Source organism: Thunnus albacares, chromosome 1 (assembly GCF_914725855.1).
Source record: "Thunnus albacares chromosome 1, fThuAlb1.1, whole genome shotgun sequence".
Taxonomy (NCBI): Eukaryota; Metazoa; Chordata; class Actinopteri; order Scombriformes; family Scombridae; genus Thunnus; species Thunnus albacares.
In genome coordinates, this window is record NC_058106.1 from 37,798,540 (window position 1) to 37,816,431 (window position 17,892).

At 38.6% G+C, this 17,892-nt stretch overlaps 1 protein-coding gene across 1 annotated transcript; it reads right to left on the bottom strand.

Annotated features, from left to right (window-relative positions):
- Positions 1-2,953: 2,953 nt before the first annotated feature.
- Positions 2,954-11,310, bottom strand: LOC122986506. The gene is made up of 13 exons (XM_044357815.1): positions 11,188-11,310; positions 10,493-10,698; positions 9,225-9,363; positions 8,830-9,136; positions 7,494-7,635; positions 7,247-7,390; positions 7,095-7,163; positions 6,582-6,640; positions 5,794-5,984; positions 5,305-5,705; positions 4,741-4,840; positions 3,898-4,099; positions 2,954-3,807 (listed from the first exon to the last, which is right to left on the bottom strand). Exons 1-13 carry the CDS (start codon positions 11,308-11,310, stop codon positions 3,665-3,667), a joined length of 2,226 nt encoding a protein of 741 aa, XP_044213750.1. The 3' UTR covers positions 2,954-3,664.
- Positions 11,311-17,892: the final 6,582 nt, after the last annotated feature.

Consider the following 17,892-nt stretch of genomic DNA (forward strand, 5'->3'; position numbering starts at 1 on the left):
TAAGTACTTTTACTTAAGTAGGATTTCCTGGACTTTTACTTGTAATGGAGTATTTTTATATTGCTATATTGGTACTTTTACTTAAATAAGATATGAGTACTTTTTCCACCACTGGTATAGCCTAATGTGACTGAAAACTAAATTCTGTACTTTCCTCTTTGTATTAACATCAGAATAACTAAAATAATCTTAATTCATCTGTAAAACAGTAAATCTGTAAATGTAAAATATGTGTGAGATGGGATTAAAGGTTCAAACTTCTTTATTAGAAATAATATATGGACTTTATTAGAATTGTTCTTCAGTGACCTACATTCAGCTGTTGGAAATGAAATTACTGATAAAACAATTCATGCTGACGTAGGACTCACAATAAAGAGAATACTTGCGCCATCTTGTGGTGATGAATGCACTAAAACGTGCATTTATAATGCAGGATGGACAACAGTATTTTGATGTTTACAAAAATACAGAAATTATCTTCAGTAGGGGTTGTAAAGCATAATAACTGAATCATTTTGACAGAATTTGACCAACTTTGATTCCAGACTTTGGAAGAAAGGTATTCTGAAGGTAATCACATTACACCTGCAATTTTAATGGCTGAAAAGTAGGACAATCACAGTCTGATGGTGACATTTTAATATACAGGTCTTTCTCAAAGGTGCAAATGTACACCATTTATTTAATAAACTAACGTACTAATTACCTGCAGAACCCATTAAATAATGTTTACTTCACAATCTTTTAACACTGCAAGCAAGTTACAGCAACTCCACAGACCGATTAGTGACCTATCCAATACTGGCTGTAGGTCTTTTAACTCTCTGTCACACAGAATTTTGCTGTATTTCTTTTTAAAACAAAGCTTGCCTTTACTGCCTTTTTAGGGCTGGAAAAATACTTTAACCCCTTATTTAAAGACCATCTTTAGTTCATTGTATTGTGTCAACATGAGTCATCAGTATAAACTTGGAGTTGAAATGATTAGATTAGTTGAAAATTAGAATTGATTAATTTTTTAACTCATTTTTAAGCAAAACTACTAAACATTTTCTGGTTGCAGCTTCTTAAATGTGACAATTTACTGAGCTATTTTATATTCTAGTGACTTAAATATCTTTGTGTTTTTGAGACAAACCAAACAATTTTAAGATGTCACTTTAGATGCGCATTTTCACCATCTTCTGACATTTAATAGACCAAACAATTGATCGATTAATCAAGAAAATGATCACAAGATTAATTGATAATGAAGATGATAAATAGTTGCAGCCTTAATCACCACAATGGCCATCCTGGACTGTCACAGGCAGTATTATGTGTTAATGATTCATTGTTCCATGGCACTCATGTTGGCTTTTACATCAGGATTGCAGTCTGTGAATGGAGGATTGATGATGATTCAAGCTACATGCAAAAGCTTGAAACTTCATAAGCCACTTTTAATATTTTTATCACTGATGATGCATTCCAGCGCATCGCGTCTTGGTCACACCAGTGACTACCAGTAACAGTCTGGTTGACAACTGAGAATAGTTTTGAGAGGAAGAACCCACAACAAGCTACCGATCCACATTCTATTACATACCCCCAGGGGAGCCCGAGTGGGTGGAGCCCAAGGGGTTGGGGAATAAGAACCCCACAAGGACGCACCAAATGATGACGATGAACACAAATGGAACAATGACTATGAGATGCATCTGTGGCAAGGTCTGCAAAAACCTGTGTGGACTAAAAATACATCAGACCAGGATGAAGTGCTTGGTGCAGGAGCCGACAGTACAGCGCACAGGGTCTGACAGTGCAGCACACAGGGTCTGACCCTGGTGAGACGCAGGAGGAGCCCAGCCCGCAATCACCCCACAGTGCCCAGCACCTCCAAGCACCAGAAGCTCCATCGCCAGGTAGAGTAGTCCAAAAGGCGCAGGTGAAATGGCCCCCAGCCAGCATGCAGAGAGAGTGGCACCAATTCGGGGAAGACACTGCCTGAATAATATCAAACATGTGGAAGGGGATGCTGACAGTTGCCATGTCTGCAGTTATTGTAAGTTATGGAGCAGAGTGATTTGGACAAGAGGAGGAGAAGAACGTTAAAGCACCTTACATCATGAACAAAAGAACAGGAAAGATCCACTAGCTGTGGCAAGAGCTCTGGGCCCTCACAAGGCAGTACAAGAGTGCAGAGGAGGAGGAGAAACCACCACTTGCTGAGCTCCATAACATCATCAGGAGGAAGCTCATGACCCTGCAGAGGGCAGAGTGGCACAGGAGATGGGGCTGGGAGAGAGCCAGGAAGAGAGCTGCTCTTATAGTCAACCTCTTTGGCTTCACAAAGCGGTTACTTGGTAGCAAGCACAGCAGACATCTCACATGCTTCAAGGAGGAAGTAGATCACTTTCAGTATGATCCTATGAGAGACCAGGAGCTGGAACACCAAAGAGCCCTTCTTGACCAACCAGCCCCAAAAGTCAACTTTGACATGAGGGAGCTGAGCCTTAAAGAGATCCAGGATGTGGTGAAAGCAGCTAGAGCTGGCTCAGCCCCTGGACCGAGCAGATTACCATACAAGGTTCACAAATGCTGTCCAGAGCTACTCAAACTCCTCTGGAAACTCACATGGACAATGTACCACAGGGGGGTCGTTGCTGAGCAGTGGAGATTATGCTGAAGGGGTGTTGAATCCCAAGTAAGAGCATTCCACAAACATTGAGCAGTTTAGACCTATCTCACTGCTAATTTTCGAAGGCAAGATTTACTTCAGCAGCTGCAGTGCCAGCTGATCATCCTTTCAGTATGGCTTAATATAAAACTTTCTGGGTTATAAGTTTCACACACACTTTTTGTTCCTCTCTGGAGTACTTTTCAGTGTGTACAAAGTAGACATTTCTAAGGATGTTAAATGATAGTTTAAGATTTTTTCAACTCTGTCTTACTCACATCCAAGTTTTTGTTTGCTGCAACGATTTCTCCTGTTAATACCAGCAACATAAAGATTTCTTCAAAAACAATTTCAATATAGGTGACAGTAGACAAAATCCACAGTGCTTGTTCTGTATGGAAATACATTTTAAAGGTCAGCAAAAGCTGATATGAGGCTTCTGCAGAGTGAGTTAAACAAATCAATTTGGTATCTTCCAAAGCTAGTGGTACAGAATTGCCTCTTTGTGTCCTTCTGTCATGCCTCAGCAATCAAACACTGTCCACTGAAGCACAAAGAGGAAATTTTGTATCAAAAAGATTGTAAGTTTGAAAGATAACCACTCAATTTGTCTAACTCAGACTGCTGAAGCTTCATATAAACTTCATCTGAACTTAAGAAGCAATATTTACACAGAACGAGAACTGGATTCTGTCCATCATTTCATACATCAAATCACCTCAGGAAGGGATCTTCTTACAGCCAGAATGAACAAGAGGAGCAACGGCAGCGATCAAACACTGTTTTAATGTATAAATGAACAAGTGAGTATTGTTTTAAGATGGATTTGACAATGTGTGAACCTAATTTTCAATATAAAATTGATTCATTTAGATGTGCATATAAATCACCTGTTATTTCTGATACACGAACACCCAATATTTGATAGCAGAAATTATCAAAATTGCTTTATAGTTTCAAACATAATGAATATAGAATTGGTATTCTGCACACGCTGCTGTCCTAGCTTTCAAATACGGGCAAAGGTTGGTATTTGACCTTTGACATTTTGGTTTTGTACATGACCACTGCACTGATCATGCCAACAGCTGCTAGAAGACATCCAGCGATGAATACCAGGTTCAGGTTCAGGTTCGGGTGGGTCACTGGAGAAAAGAGAAACAATTTGAATTCGAGGCAGACAAACAAGGCAGTTGTGTTGTTCAGAGAACACTTCATGTTTCATGTAATCATACCTGTGTTTTCAGTGCTCTCTGCTGATCTCCTTAGGCGCAGTGGACCCTGGGAAACAAAGTGGCTTGCACTCTGGATGACGGCCTCTCTCTTGCGATGATGATGGTGGTGACTGCCTGACCGTGTAGAGTTGATGCATCCCCGTGAGCATCTCGTGTTGGGGTTCCCTGCTTCACACATCAGGACTGAGCAGCTGATGTACACCTGAATATAACAGCATTATATCAGCAGATATACTGATGTGTCTCTAAGTAAACAAATAGCTGAGTTGTTTGTACTCAGACCCCACATACGAGACCAAACCTCTGCTCCACTTTGTGTCAAGTGGCCAGTTTCATGAAACTGGCGCGAGTAGCTGATTAGATTAGCTTAGCGTTAAGACTAGAAACAGCTAGTTTAGCTCTTTCTGAATATTCCAGAATCGACGTACTAGCCCCTCAAAACCTCAATAATTAACACCTTTTATTTTGCTAATCTGCACAAAAACCACGAAGTGTAAAAATGTAAAACTCTAGGACATAACAGTTCCCAGCTAAGAAATATTGTGGCCAATAACCCCCTGTAAAAAAACAACTTGTAGTTTTTACACTTCAGTGTTTGTACAGATTAAAAATAAGATATCCATGAATATTATTTTTTTAACCTTTGGACAGACCTTGGCTAGCTGTTTCCTCCTGTTTCCAGTCTTTATGCTAAGATAAGCTAACCGGCTCCAGCCTCTTGTTTACTTTCAGTAAAAAAGCAAATAAGCACATAGCACAAAGTGTAAAACTAAGCATTTAGAGATATCACCAAAACCTTTCACAGTCATTTGCTCCAGTCTAACTGAATAGTTCATTCCTTACCTGGTCATGCATTCCAATGAACTTGAAGGCCTCCATACAGAACCTGAATTGTCTCTGATTGTCGGCGGAATGGGTTTTAACAGTCTCGTCCACATTACACCTAGCCAAAGCAACAAAAAGAGACATGAAACTTTATCTCTGTGACTCCAAGCCTTATAATGGAAGCTATTATATGGGCAGAATATAAATATGCTATTGAGGGTATTTACAGGATAAGGAAAAGAAACATGGTTATGCCAAAGAGGTTAAGTAAGTACAGCAGGGTTTTTTCAGGCATTACGACATTAAGACATGTTCATATCACATAGATAAACCTCTAAGGTAGAAGGAGATAACCATCTACAAGCAGAAACACACTGGTGGAAGATAGATATACCTTTTATACAGACAACCATTCACGCTTACATTCACCACTTCACCAAATCTGCATGTCTTTGGTCTGTGCAAGGAAACCAGAGCTCCCAGGATAAACCCACATATACTGGACACAAGAAGAATATACAAACTTCTCATAAAGGTTCTGCTATTTCCTCTGCCACCATTAAGGTGTGTACTCATGCTTACCCATTTTCAATGATGGGGTAGGTTGGCCAGTAGTTGGGGTTATCATATGGTGCAGCCCAGCAGGACTCCACAAACAGCTCAGTGTTGTTGACTGAAGAGGAGGCCTCGATCTCCATGTAGATCCTGCTCCCTACGTCATACTCCAGAGGGTATGAATTTGGATCTTTCATGGTTTGGAATTGATTGGTTTGGTAGAACTCGAACTGGTAGGTGAATGTGCCGAAGCCCTTCTCCCACACTGTGACATTCTTCCTGTGTGCAGTGAAACCCAGTGTCACATTTCCCCGTTTGGGGTATTGGCAGTAGAACTCCACTTCCAGCAGGTGTTTCCTGGTGATCAGGTCTCTGTGGTTGTCAACTGTGGTGATTTCATTCTTGAAAATGAGGTAGTCCTCATCCTCCTGCAAAGTAAAAAGTTATTTATTCAGTCCTCAAAGCAGCTCCAGAAATCACAAACAGCATATAATGAAACCAATGACCCTTCATTACCTCGAGCTGAGTGCCGCAGGCATTGAGGGGGATGACAGCGATGACATGTGTGCTGTTTGAGTGGTGTTGGAGGCTGCAGGCGATGTTGGTGGGATCACTGAGCTGCAGACGATCCTCATGGAATCCAGAGAGTGAAGATTTCTCAACTTCTACTGTCATTGTGGACTCACTGCAGATCACGTTGGTTTTAACTAGAGCAAGGGAAATATTTTTTAACCATTTTGTTCCCACATTATGCTGAAAACTGCATATTTTCTATACAGAGTGATAAAACCAAACAATATTCAAAAATGTGTAAGTAGGCAGCTGTGTTTAAAGGACAGGTTCACTATTTTTCAAGTGTCTTTTTCAACAGCAGTCGGGTGTCCATATGAACAGTGAAAGTTTTCCTCACTGTAATCATTCCTCCTGTTCATACTGGATATTAAAAGATCCCCTTCAAATGTGCTTTTAGTGTTCATGATGGAGGCCAAAATCCACAGTCATTCTGTGCAAAAAATGCATTTAAAAGTTGATGTGAAGCTCATATGAGCCTTCAGCAGTCTGAATTAGTCATATCGAGTGGATATCTGACACATTTACAGTCTTTTTAGCATCAAATTCCCTCTTTGTGTTTCCCTGTTGAGCTGCGGTGGAAGTATGGTAACAAAAAGAGGGACTTTCCAATTTACATGGCCTACAATTGGAACTTATTCATAGTAGCAGGTGATATATTTGGTGAAAATATACACCATTGCAGATGTAGTTACACTACAAAATCTTGACATTGAAGTAGGCCTTTGACTCACCTTCCTCCTTCTTAACATCCACCAGAACGCACCTCATGTCAGACTGATAGATGCCGGACCTGAAAAGCAGTGGTGAACATTGATTTAACACTTTAACTGAGAGGAGTAATGCCATATATTATTGTTATTTGTTGTCTCTTAAATACAATCAAACTTGGAAAAGTGTATATTTTGGATAACTTTATTCATAAGTTAAACTGATGGCCTTACAAAGCTCTTCTTAACCCTCTTTGAAACTTTTAATATTATTCTTACAATTATGAAATCTTGAAAATGAAAAAAAAACTGAAAATACAGATACTATTACCTTTGAATTTTAGATTTAACCTTTGATACATATTTGCTTGCTTTTTTGAATTTAATTATTTTAAATCTTGGCAACTTGAAAGGTTCCATCTTTTATTATAGCTTTCTTCAATTTTCATTTTACAGTCACAACATGAGAAGTGCATTCTACCTTTTTGATTAGAGATGTACTTTACAAAACACTAAACACAGAGAAATGTCACTTACTGTGAAGTCGGGGTGGGATGGTGATGGTGATGGCCAGTGACTGGGCTTTGAGTGGCAGTTACAGCAGACCTGCAAAATACATAAAACAGTTAAAACACAGTTTTACACAAACATACTAATGCAAACATAAAAGAAATGAATCCAAGGCTCACCCTGTGAATGATTCAACAGCAAAGCAGATCGGATAATGATCTCCCAAGTCTTCTGGAATAGGCGTCCACCTAATGACAAACTCGTCATGTGTGGTCCTGTGTTTGCTGATGTTCATTGGCCCACTAATGATGATATCATGTATCCTGTATGAAAACAAAACAAAGAAACCAGAGATTTCCTCATGATTACTGATGTTATTGGTGAGAATGTTTTGCTGCCACATTGAACACTTTGGTTCTCACTTACGTTGAGTATCTAGCTTGTGCTTTCACTCTGATCTCCACTTCTTTGTTGACCTCTGCATGGATGCGTTCTCCATTTTGGGGTGTTGGATTCACAAACCTTGGCAGGTACTCTCCCTCCTGACATGAGGGAGCAACTGGGTCCACTGGAGTTCAGAAAGAGATTGATTTAAATTCTAAAGTGCAACATGTATTCAATACCTATGAGAAAACTGCCCCTGTGCTGCTCTTTATGGATCAAAACTTTCAAGCTTTTACAGTCTGGCCACACCTAGGCATCTAGTGATGTCACAGCAAGTGTCTTTCATAAGCTGTCAAAGGCAAAGACACTGAGGTCATGTTCAGTGAATTTTTTCCCAGAATTTTGTTTGTTTTGTTTGTTTTGGCTACTCTTAAAAGGGAACTCCACCGATTGTACAAAATAAAAACTAAGAAAACTAAAACTAAAACTAAAGTAAAGATAAGTCGCCTCAAGTGATGTCACGAAGTCAGAGTCGTTTGGGGCGGAAGACTACAAGTCTGAAAATGAAAAAAGTCCAGACCTCTTAGTAGTCTGCTCCTCATCTCTGCTTGAGACTAGTGACTCCAGGCTACATTAGCTGCTACTAGCATAATTCACCCAAGTCTCCAAACAAACAGTCAGTGGTTTAGTTGTATTGTGGGTAATTGTAGGTGCCAGGTTTTGACAAGGAAAAAGAATGACTGGAATAAAAAAAAAACATCTCTTGTTCTGCTGAATTGATTTTAATCCTTTTTTTTCCAAATCGTCCATTATTAGTTGGACAATATTATAGGAGTGCAATGCTAAATGGGTGGAGTACTCTTTTAAAGAATTATGTTTTCCTTTATCAGTTGATAAAATGTCGCTACCTCTTAGGCTAAATAAACCTTTTAAAACAGTTTAAAAAGCTTAAAATGAGACTGTTTCACTCAGCTTGTGAAAATGTTATGTTTTGGAGATACATGGTTTTCACAGCACAGAGACCGTCATGTTGGGAAACGAAATTACAGACAATAAAACTGAATAGTCCTGATTAGGAATAACAGAATAGATATAGTGTCAAAAATTAAATTATCATTTTTTTAAACCTTTTTTTAGTTTCTGGTCAAACCCTCTAGGGCAGGGGAGACTTGGACTCCTGACGTCACTATTTCTGAAATCCTAGCCACGGGCCTTTGTAAATATCACACATTAAGGCCTTGCCAGAGCTGCAACATGCATGAATGTCTCAACCCATTTTGAGGTCACTACAACCACAGTTTTTTTGCTCAATGTGATTTAGTTGATTGACTCATGAAAAATATAGTCAGACAGTTAAGAGGAGTAAAACCTGACTTACCAAGCAAAGAGAACTGCAAAGGTAGTTTGCTTAGGGGAACAGTGTTGGCGTATGGGAGTCCTGTGGTCGAAGGGTATGGTGGGGGGGTTGTGGTTGAATGCTGCCCCCACCACCACCAGTTAGGTGTGATAGATGATGGAGACGTTGTGGCTTGTCCTCTCCTCGCAGCCAGTGGAGATCTGGAGGAGCGGGATCCGTCTGTGTAGGCCAGTGTGATGGGTCGTTGTGGGAAGTCTTCCACCACCAACTCAAATCCATAAACACTGGGGTTGGCATAGGCGTAGTGGTAGTGTAATGTGCAAGAGTCCTAAAAGTGTGAACATTTACCAGTTGATTGAGTCAAAGTATCAGTCCGTTACTGTACAATGTATTATGAAATAGAGTTTTCAACTAACCTGATCTAAATGGAAGCCTGAAGGTTGGTCGCACCTGCTACACTCTATATTTACAACATTTCCATATCTGCATCGAACTTTGTCACCATCAGGATCAAAGGACATCAGCCTGTATGTTCGTGGGCAGTTCTGAGGAACTCTTGAATATGCACATTAACATGAGTTAGTGACGGCTTTTTAACTTTAAACAAAAGGATCAAATCATCAGAATTACAAACATACAAGTCTGGATAACTAGAAATGAAAAACAGCAAATGCAGTAATACAGTAATAAAAAACAATCACACTATTTATGTAGCACATTTTATACAAAAGGATGGAATTCAATGTGATTCACAAAAGTTCACAATGTAAAATGTATAAAGCAACATGCTGGTATTTGTATAGTAGAGTTCATAATTTGTTACATGTAGAATCAAAGACACACTTTTACTGTAATTCATAATGAAAAGAGAAGAACTTTGGTTTCTTTATTTTATTGTTTGGTTGATTGATTTGTTGAAAACACCTTCCAGGTAAGGTATTTGTAAATTGTTTTCACTTTGTGAAGACTGTGGCTCTTCCCAACAGAAAAACTGCTTTTCCATTTTTTCCCTCATGTTTTGCACCACACATGGTCAAAATAAGTGAACACCCTTTTTATTCAATGAATAAATTAATTTTAAGCCACTGATTTTATGGGATATTATCATTTTCCAGATTATTCTGGTGATATGTGTTTTTGTTCGCAGACATCAGAAACAGTTTGTGTGAAAATGTGTGAGGGCTATGATGCTTTCAGCACATTCATTTCAGTCTTTTTGGGCTTGAATGGCCATTTGCCACCACAGTGTCTTTTTCAGTACAACCACTGGGGGGCACCAAAAAAGGACAATTTTAAATTCTAGACAGTTTCTTATGATTAGAGGATACTGTTTCACTCTAACTGCAAGAGACTTACCGTAAGAAAGGCAGAATGGCAATGTCTGGTGACCTGTTTGGCTCTCTGGTGTCAGATCTTGTTCCCAAATCCACATGAGTCAGTAGTCTCCAATTACTAACAGAGTTACGTGTTGGGATCCAACAGCAGCTAGCTGCCCTGGTAGGTGTGGAAACAAACACTCTTAAAGTACAGCATCTAATAACCACTAATTTTATGATAATCACAGCCACAAAATATACAGTTGTGCGCAACTTGTTGGGTTAAAACAGGAATAAGATGCTCCATTAACTCTATTCAAAGAATAAATATTAAGAACAGTATTTATATGACAATTAAAAAAACCTACCTCATTTGGAAAGGTTTGTCATTTGTGATACGTTTTGTCAACACTGTCTCAGTTTCACACCATTGGTTGTTATATTGTGGTGCATTTGTGCTCCTGTCAAGTATGCCTCTCTGATTTTTGACATCGTAGCCACAATTGCCGGAGTGACAGTACCAGTAGTGGGAGTACTGACAGCCATCATAGGTTGCCCGGTTTCGAACATCCACCTGTGGAAAAGGATCGAAATAAGCAATCATGCATTCAGAGATGTAGAATTTTATCCTCATTTGTAGAAGGATGATTCTCTGTTTTGATCATAATTATTTTGGAGCAACAACAACTAAAGGCTCTATCTTGGTCAAAAAATGAATAGGTCAAAAATTTTACATTCCTGGATTCAATTATTACAGTCAGGCTTAAAGATATTTGGATATAAAGTTTCTGTTGGCACTCGTAAAATAACTTGCAGGTACAAACAAAAAATACATTTTATATATATATGCAACTTTATATATATATGCAACTTAAGTGGTGCACTTTGATAATATCAGGCAATGATCAAACCTAAATAAAGCAATAATAACTGTAATATAATATATGTAATAAATTGTAATAAATTGTAAGTGATAAGTAAGTGATTTCCAGTATATGAAACTAACATATTCACACATGATCCATAATGCATGTTGCATATTGTTAAAAGTTAAATTTCTCACCTTAAAACTTCCATCAGGGTTTCTTCCCTTGTAGCTGAAGGTCACGGTTCCACCGAAGTGATGAGACGCAGACGCCAGTGAGACCAGGAGCAGCTGAAGCAGGAGCACCAGTGTGGAAACCATGATGCACCAGACTCACCTCTGTCTCCAGATTCTCTGCCTCTCACATCCACCTGGAGCATCTTTATATACAGGTATGGAGGTGTGCAGAAGCTGGGCCTGTCGAAAGCTCTGGTATGTACACTATGCATGCTGAGCTCTGAGAAATGACAATAAAGAAATCTTAATCTTAATCTTCATTTTATTCTTAATCTAATGTTTCAGAACAATAGGTCAGCTGCATAGCTGGTTTTAGTGAACCTAATGATAGTTACATAAGATTAGATAAGACTTTTCTCATGAATTGCTGATAACATGGAGACGTACTGTTCTCATCACAAATTATTGGGGAATTGAAACTTAAACACAATCAATGTTCTGTTATTGAATGACACATTTGTATACAAGTCCCACTCTAAAACCTTTGAATGACAGTTTGGATGTTTTATCATTGTTCAGCATTAGGAAGACAGGTGGTGAGTGAGGTAACTGAGGTGAGATCTGATGGATTTATGGACAAATAGATTTGTGTATCATCAGCATAAAACTGGAAAGAAATCCTGGAGCAGATAACTTGACCCAGTGGTAACATGTAGATACAGAACAGTGAAAGGCCAAGAATAAACCATTGAGAACTGCAGGTGATCTTTGCATAATCACTCAGATAAGACTTAAACCAGTCTGGAGCAGTCCCAGTCACACCTACCCTTCCTCTGTTTTATTTTTATCTCAAAATTTAAATAGAGGATAAGCCCCTTGAGATGCACCATCTCGTTTTTAATACATTGAATAATAAATTGAACAATACAATAACACAAAACAATCAACATAATAACATCAACATGGACATACACACAAGGGCTCTCCCACCATCCCAAACCACACCCACTACATCTGTTACATGAGTCATCTGTACAAAAAATGAACAAGAAATAAAATAAATAAACATATCAAATAACATTATGTCAAAGTATAAAGTCTATTTTGAACAAAAATGAAGGTACATACAATAAAAAACAAGAACAACTAGATTTAGGGTGGACAAGCAACGAGGTCTTGAAATCATGGAAAGAAGTAATCAATTGGAGTGAGTTAGGCAAATTATTCCAATCTGATGGTGCTTTAAACTTAAAAGCACATCTCCCAATTTCTTTAGAGATTCTAGATGCAATGAAAAAGGACTGAATATGATGATCTGAATGGAACCAAAATCTGCTTTAAGTATAAAGGATAGTTGAAGTAAATACATTTGAAAACAAAGAGCAGCCAATGAAAATGTCTCCTACAGTCAAGTGGCAGCCAGTTCAGTGTGTCACACATCAAACAATGATGCGTGCTGTAAGGACACCTCCAGACAAATCTACAAATATTATTGTAAACTACATTTAAGGGCTGAAGATAGAATTTAGAGGTATTCTGGTATATGATATCACCATAATTAATAATGGAAATTTATGCAAAAATGAAAAATGAAAGCACTTGGGCAATTTGTTTTCTTACTTGGAGAGTAAAACAATTAATTGATCAAATAGTATTCTGAGATTCTGAGAGCTTTTGTTTATTTCTTATAAAATCAATAAGAGGCCTTAAAGACAATTCAGAATCAATCCAAAGTCCGAAATATTTAAGCTGATCAACTTTAAGTGGAGACCCATCAGTAAAATTAGTTAATTATAGTCAACTCAGCAGGTGAATGATTTAGATTATAACTAGTACCAAACAACATGATATGAAAAAAACATTTTTGAACACAAGAAAATTCTGACTGCAGAGAACTTTGAATTTTGGTTATATCAGAGTCAGATGTGTATATAACCATGGGAGGATGGCCTCCCTAACCAATCAACAACCAGAATGCAATATTGACATCGAGTTGGTCCAATGATAGTTTCCAGAATTCATCTTCAATTCTCTCCACTGTAAAGCAGAGTAGCAGCAGTAGATAGCTCCTTGAGTTAGCCAATGCAACAGCTGGCTTGTTGTAGCAGCCCGAAGGACTCTTTATACATCCATGGAAGGACTATTAAGGACCGGGAGAGTTAGCTCGTTTGTCATTGTTGCTCATGATAGCAAACTGGTTAAGCAGCAGCCATAAAGTTCTGTTAACTAACAAACAAGATAACCAACAGCTACAAATGGATGCTATGACATGAATACTTCATCTCCATGATAGGAAGAAGAAGACATCAGATAACGTGAGTCAGATACAGCTTCTCTCTCTCTGTCTCTTTGGTCGCTAATTTCATCTCTGATGGTTAAATGTCTCTGTGGCTGTTGTGTGAATTTATCTCCTTAACAAGAATGCAGCAGAGATATCTATATAATGTGTTGTGGGTAGCTTGCTTGTTGAAGTTACAGTGAGATGTCTGGACTCACTCATTCATGTGGAATTGATCCCGTTTTTAATTGAGTGGTTGTTCAGTCACCTGTTGATGTGTGCGATTAGTGAATGAGTGTGCAGGAGGTCTGGCTGCTTGCTTCTGACAGTTTCTTTAGTTCGTTTTTAAGCTGAGCTGTATATTGACTAATAAGCTTGAAGTAACTAGAATAACAAGTGTTAACTAGTGGTTTAACTGATTGTAGTTGATCCATGATCCGTACGGATCGCCCCCCACGGTTCGGCAGGTATATGAACTGCGGATTAATTGCAAAATTTAATGTATCATTTAAGACAAAGTAAACAAACTGCTGTAAGTGCAAATCATGGGCAGACAGCATGTCGCTAACAGGGATTTTGAAGAGTAACGATCAAACCGGCATCTAACGGGTCTGAAGTGACATCTGTAGGTATGTTTACATGCTGTTTGATGTGCTGCAGCTGTGCAGCTAATTAGCATCTAGCTGCTAACTGACGTTAGCAGTGAATGTTTGTTTGGTGGCTCGTTCAACAAGCTGCAGGACAAGACGTGTGTTCATGTTTCTAAGTTATCATCAAGTTTTGATGATGTGGACACAGGCTGTTTCATTCACTACCATGTTTAAAAGAGGAAGGTATCAATAATTGAGCATTGAATATTTATATATTTTATTTTATTTTATTTAAACATTGGACATCTTAAATATTGTTTTCATTTAGGACCATGGGCAAAAGTTCCTTGCTGTTTCTCGCTGTAAGTGTGTTACAGAATAAATGGAAAACAAAGTTTTATTTGTTTGACTCAAATCCGTGATACGATCCGAACCATGAGTTTTGTGATCCGTTGCACCCCTAGTGTTAACATGTCAGCTTTGTAGACTATATTTTGTATGTCGTGCACATAGATAAGAGTATGTAGGTCATAAAATTGCCCCCCACCCCTCCGATTTCATCAGGTGGGGGACAATGATATAGTTTGATGCGGTTTGTTGTAAGATTCCATGTTGGTTTTCCAATGGTTTTTTCTGTGTCCAGCTACAGTTATTTATTGTCTCTCCACACCTGACAGTACACATTTTAATCAAACTTTGACCAGGTCATGTGGGTTAAAAGTCTTTACTTTTATAAATATAGACTTGATGAAAATTAGGAAATTAATTTGTTTTACACACAAACTCATCAAGAGTTTTCAATTTACTAATTGAAATCCAAGTGAATGGGCCCAAAACTTGCATGATTTTGATGACACAGGTGTGAGCAAGACAGACATGTCTCACCTTGCAGAAAATTCTCATCCTCACACCGTTGAGATTTGATATTTCGCCATGACAGAGGAAGTTGCTATAACTTAATTGTAAATGCTCCAGTCTGCACCAAACTTTACATGTTTGATAAGAGTCCAGGCCTGAACACGTACACATGACAATATTCCATCAGTGATACAAACTGGCTGAATAGCACCCCCTATGAAATTTCAGCAAAGCAGCCCCAGCAGCAGGAAAAATAGTGGACAAAGGAAGTGATGTTTATCTCCTTCTTGCACTGTCTGAAAACAGCCCGAGTCTGAAGACATCTACATGCCCATGACAGAAGCTCTTCGATTGCACTGCAGCCCGACGTGCGCGGAGGCATGAGGGCCCGTTCAATGCTGCTTGCAGCTTTAATTAAAAGATTTTTTTCCTTTAAATTAGAACTTTAAGTGAATGAAACACTAAACTGGAACCTTATCTTTCAGGCAATAGTCACAAGTCTTAAACCTCAGCCGATCACCCTACAATATGAAAAAATAGTCTAATTGGTTCACTAGTTTAAAAACCAGGAACTCGTGTTAGTTCAGGTCACATTGCATGGAACTTCAGGTCACTGTCAGCACATTCTGGTTTGAATGTCTGATTGTGTCAATATGATCTACGCATTCACCTATCTGTGTTGTCTAGGAAGGCCCTCTCCGACCTTGGTAACCATGGCAATGCTGATTTACCTTTTATCAGAGAGGTCTTTACCTTCAACCAAAACACCACAGACAGCTGCATATCCAAAGTCAGTGCCTCTCTGCAAGACTTGATGTTGCTCACTCTGTGACCTCAAGGCCCAGGCTTGGCCCAATGTAACCCAATTTGTAACTCCTAAAGATGGAAAGTCCCATAAAAAAAAATGGAATTCATAACCATGATAATACACCGTTCTATTCTTATAATAACCAGCCTTTCTACATTTCTCCTCACAGTCACATGCTATTGCGTAATTAAGGCAGAGGTATTTTGCTTTTTGTTTCTGTTTTTCTCTTAGTTTGTTGTTGAAGCAGCAGCATTGTCTACAGGATGAGTTCACAATTGTTCAAGTCTTCCAACAACAGTCAGGTGCTCAAATGAACATTGAAACAGTTTTTTGCTGTAATCATTCCTCCGGTTCATACTGACCATTAGAAGAGCCCTTCATAATGCAATTATATACAATGTAAATGATGGGGGACAAAGTCCACAGTCCTTCTTCTGTGCAAAAATGTATTTTAAAGTTTATCTGAAGCTAATATGAAGCTTCAGCGTCCAAATGAGTCAAATCAAGTAGATATCTTTCAGTATTACAGTCTTTTTAGTGCCAAAGTTCCTCTTTTTATTACTATACTTCCACTGCAGCTCAACAGGGAAACACTGTCCGAGGAAACACAAAGAGGGAGCTTGATGCTCAGTCCCAAGTTCTGACATTATCATGTTTCCCTGCCTCATCATTTTTGTACTGTTTTCAGGAAATTTATTATCTGTTGCCTTGGTACCAACCCTGGTGCCTGTAACACTTGCATTGTGTTTTTCTGATTATAAATTTTGGTCCTCAGTATTTTCCCTCCCCACCAACACACTTAACTCATTTCTGTTGTGTTCTGTGCAACTTGCAGTGTCTTTCTGTATTTGATTGTATTTTCTGTATTCTCTGCACGTTTCTGTAGTCCTTATTATAGCTTGTTCTTTTGATTATTGGCAGTTTTTCCCTTTAAAGTAAGATTTGGACAGAATTTTGGTTTAAAACTAAATAGTATTGTGCATCAAGGCAGACATTATTTGCTTTTTGTTTCTGTTTTTCTGAATTGGACCAGCAGCATTATACACATTTTAGCAGGAGTTTTAGATGCTGAGCTAAGTGCTCTTGGTCGCTTGACAGGTGATGGGATGACTTGTCACGTTTTCTTTGATCTGATGTGATTCAGAATAGTTTTATTGTTTCACTGAGCTGCAAGCTTTATGAATGTGCAAAATCTTTTTTTTTATCGGCAGTTCATTTATTGTGTCTACACCTATTGGATTCAGTTACTTTCTTGCAGATTTAGCTTCATATCTTTTAGTTTAATAGAAGAACAGTAGTCATTGTAACACTGGGAAGTACAGAGAAGGCTGCTTTTGTCATGTCATACTTCAACCCCTGCTCAAGTTTGACCAGCTTGACAGGTGGCAACTGGTCCTTCATTTCTTTCACATTTTTTTCAGGTCAGAAGATAAGAGCTGTCATGTAAGGACTACTGTCAGTAACTCCAACACACTGCTGATATCTCCCATGTTCATTTATCTTTTCACCGTAGCAGTCCTCCTTTGCTTGTGTTTGACACTTGTGATGGTATCACTCGTGTTTTCTCTTTCTGTATCTCATATCTCACTGACACAGTTGGTTTCTGTTTTGTTTATTGTATCTAGCTCTCTTATTGTGATTTATTGCACAGTGTTTCTGCTCACTGTATACCCTCCTGTATTTATTTTGGATCTGTGCATACATTAGCTTTACTTAATTCATTCATTCATGATTCATCATGTTGTAGCAGATTTGATCGACTCATCAGAGGCCTGTTCAAGTAACTCAACTTGCAGCCAGTGTTCACCTGTTATAAATATGGCTGTGCCTCAAGTTTCCAGCAGATCATTGCTTAGTAAGTAGCATTGTGATGGTGGGAAACATGGCATCAAAACTAAGTGAAAGTGTCAGAGGTCTAATTACTATCCTGAGCAAAGAAGGGCTTTCTCAGCATCAAATCATGGCTAGACTAAAGGTTTCTTAGAGGGCAAGGCATGGAGCTCTAAAATGCTTTGCCAACACTGTATCAGTTGTATCCAAATCACAATCAGGCAGACCAAAAGTGAACACACCATCAGAAGATCAATACATCAAGCTTAGTTCCCTGTGAAATAAAAAAAGCAACTTCATCAGAGATACAGAATTTGCTAAATAAAAAACACAAGACTCCAATCAGCAAAAGTACTGTCAAA

Coding starts and splice junctions, on each gene's coding strand:
- LOC122986506 (XM_044357815.1), bottom strand. CDS start 11,310: ATGGTTTCCACACTGGTGCTCCTGCTTCAGCTGCTCCTGGTCTCACTG. Junction 7,391..7,493: donor GCACAAGCTAGATACTCAAC/GTAAGTGAGAAC, acceptor GTTTTCATACAG/GATACATGATATCATCATTA. Junction 5,985..6,581: donor GGATGTTAAGAAGGAGGAAG/GTGAGTCAAAGG, acceptor CCCTTGCTCTAG/TTAAAACCAACGTGATCTGC.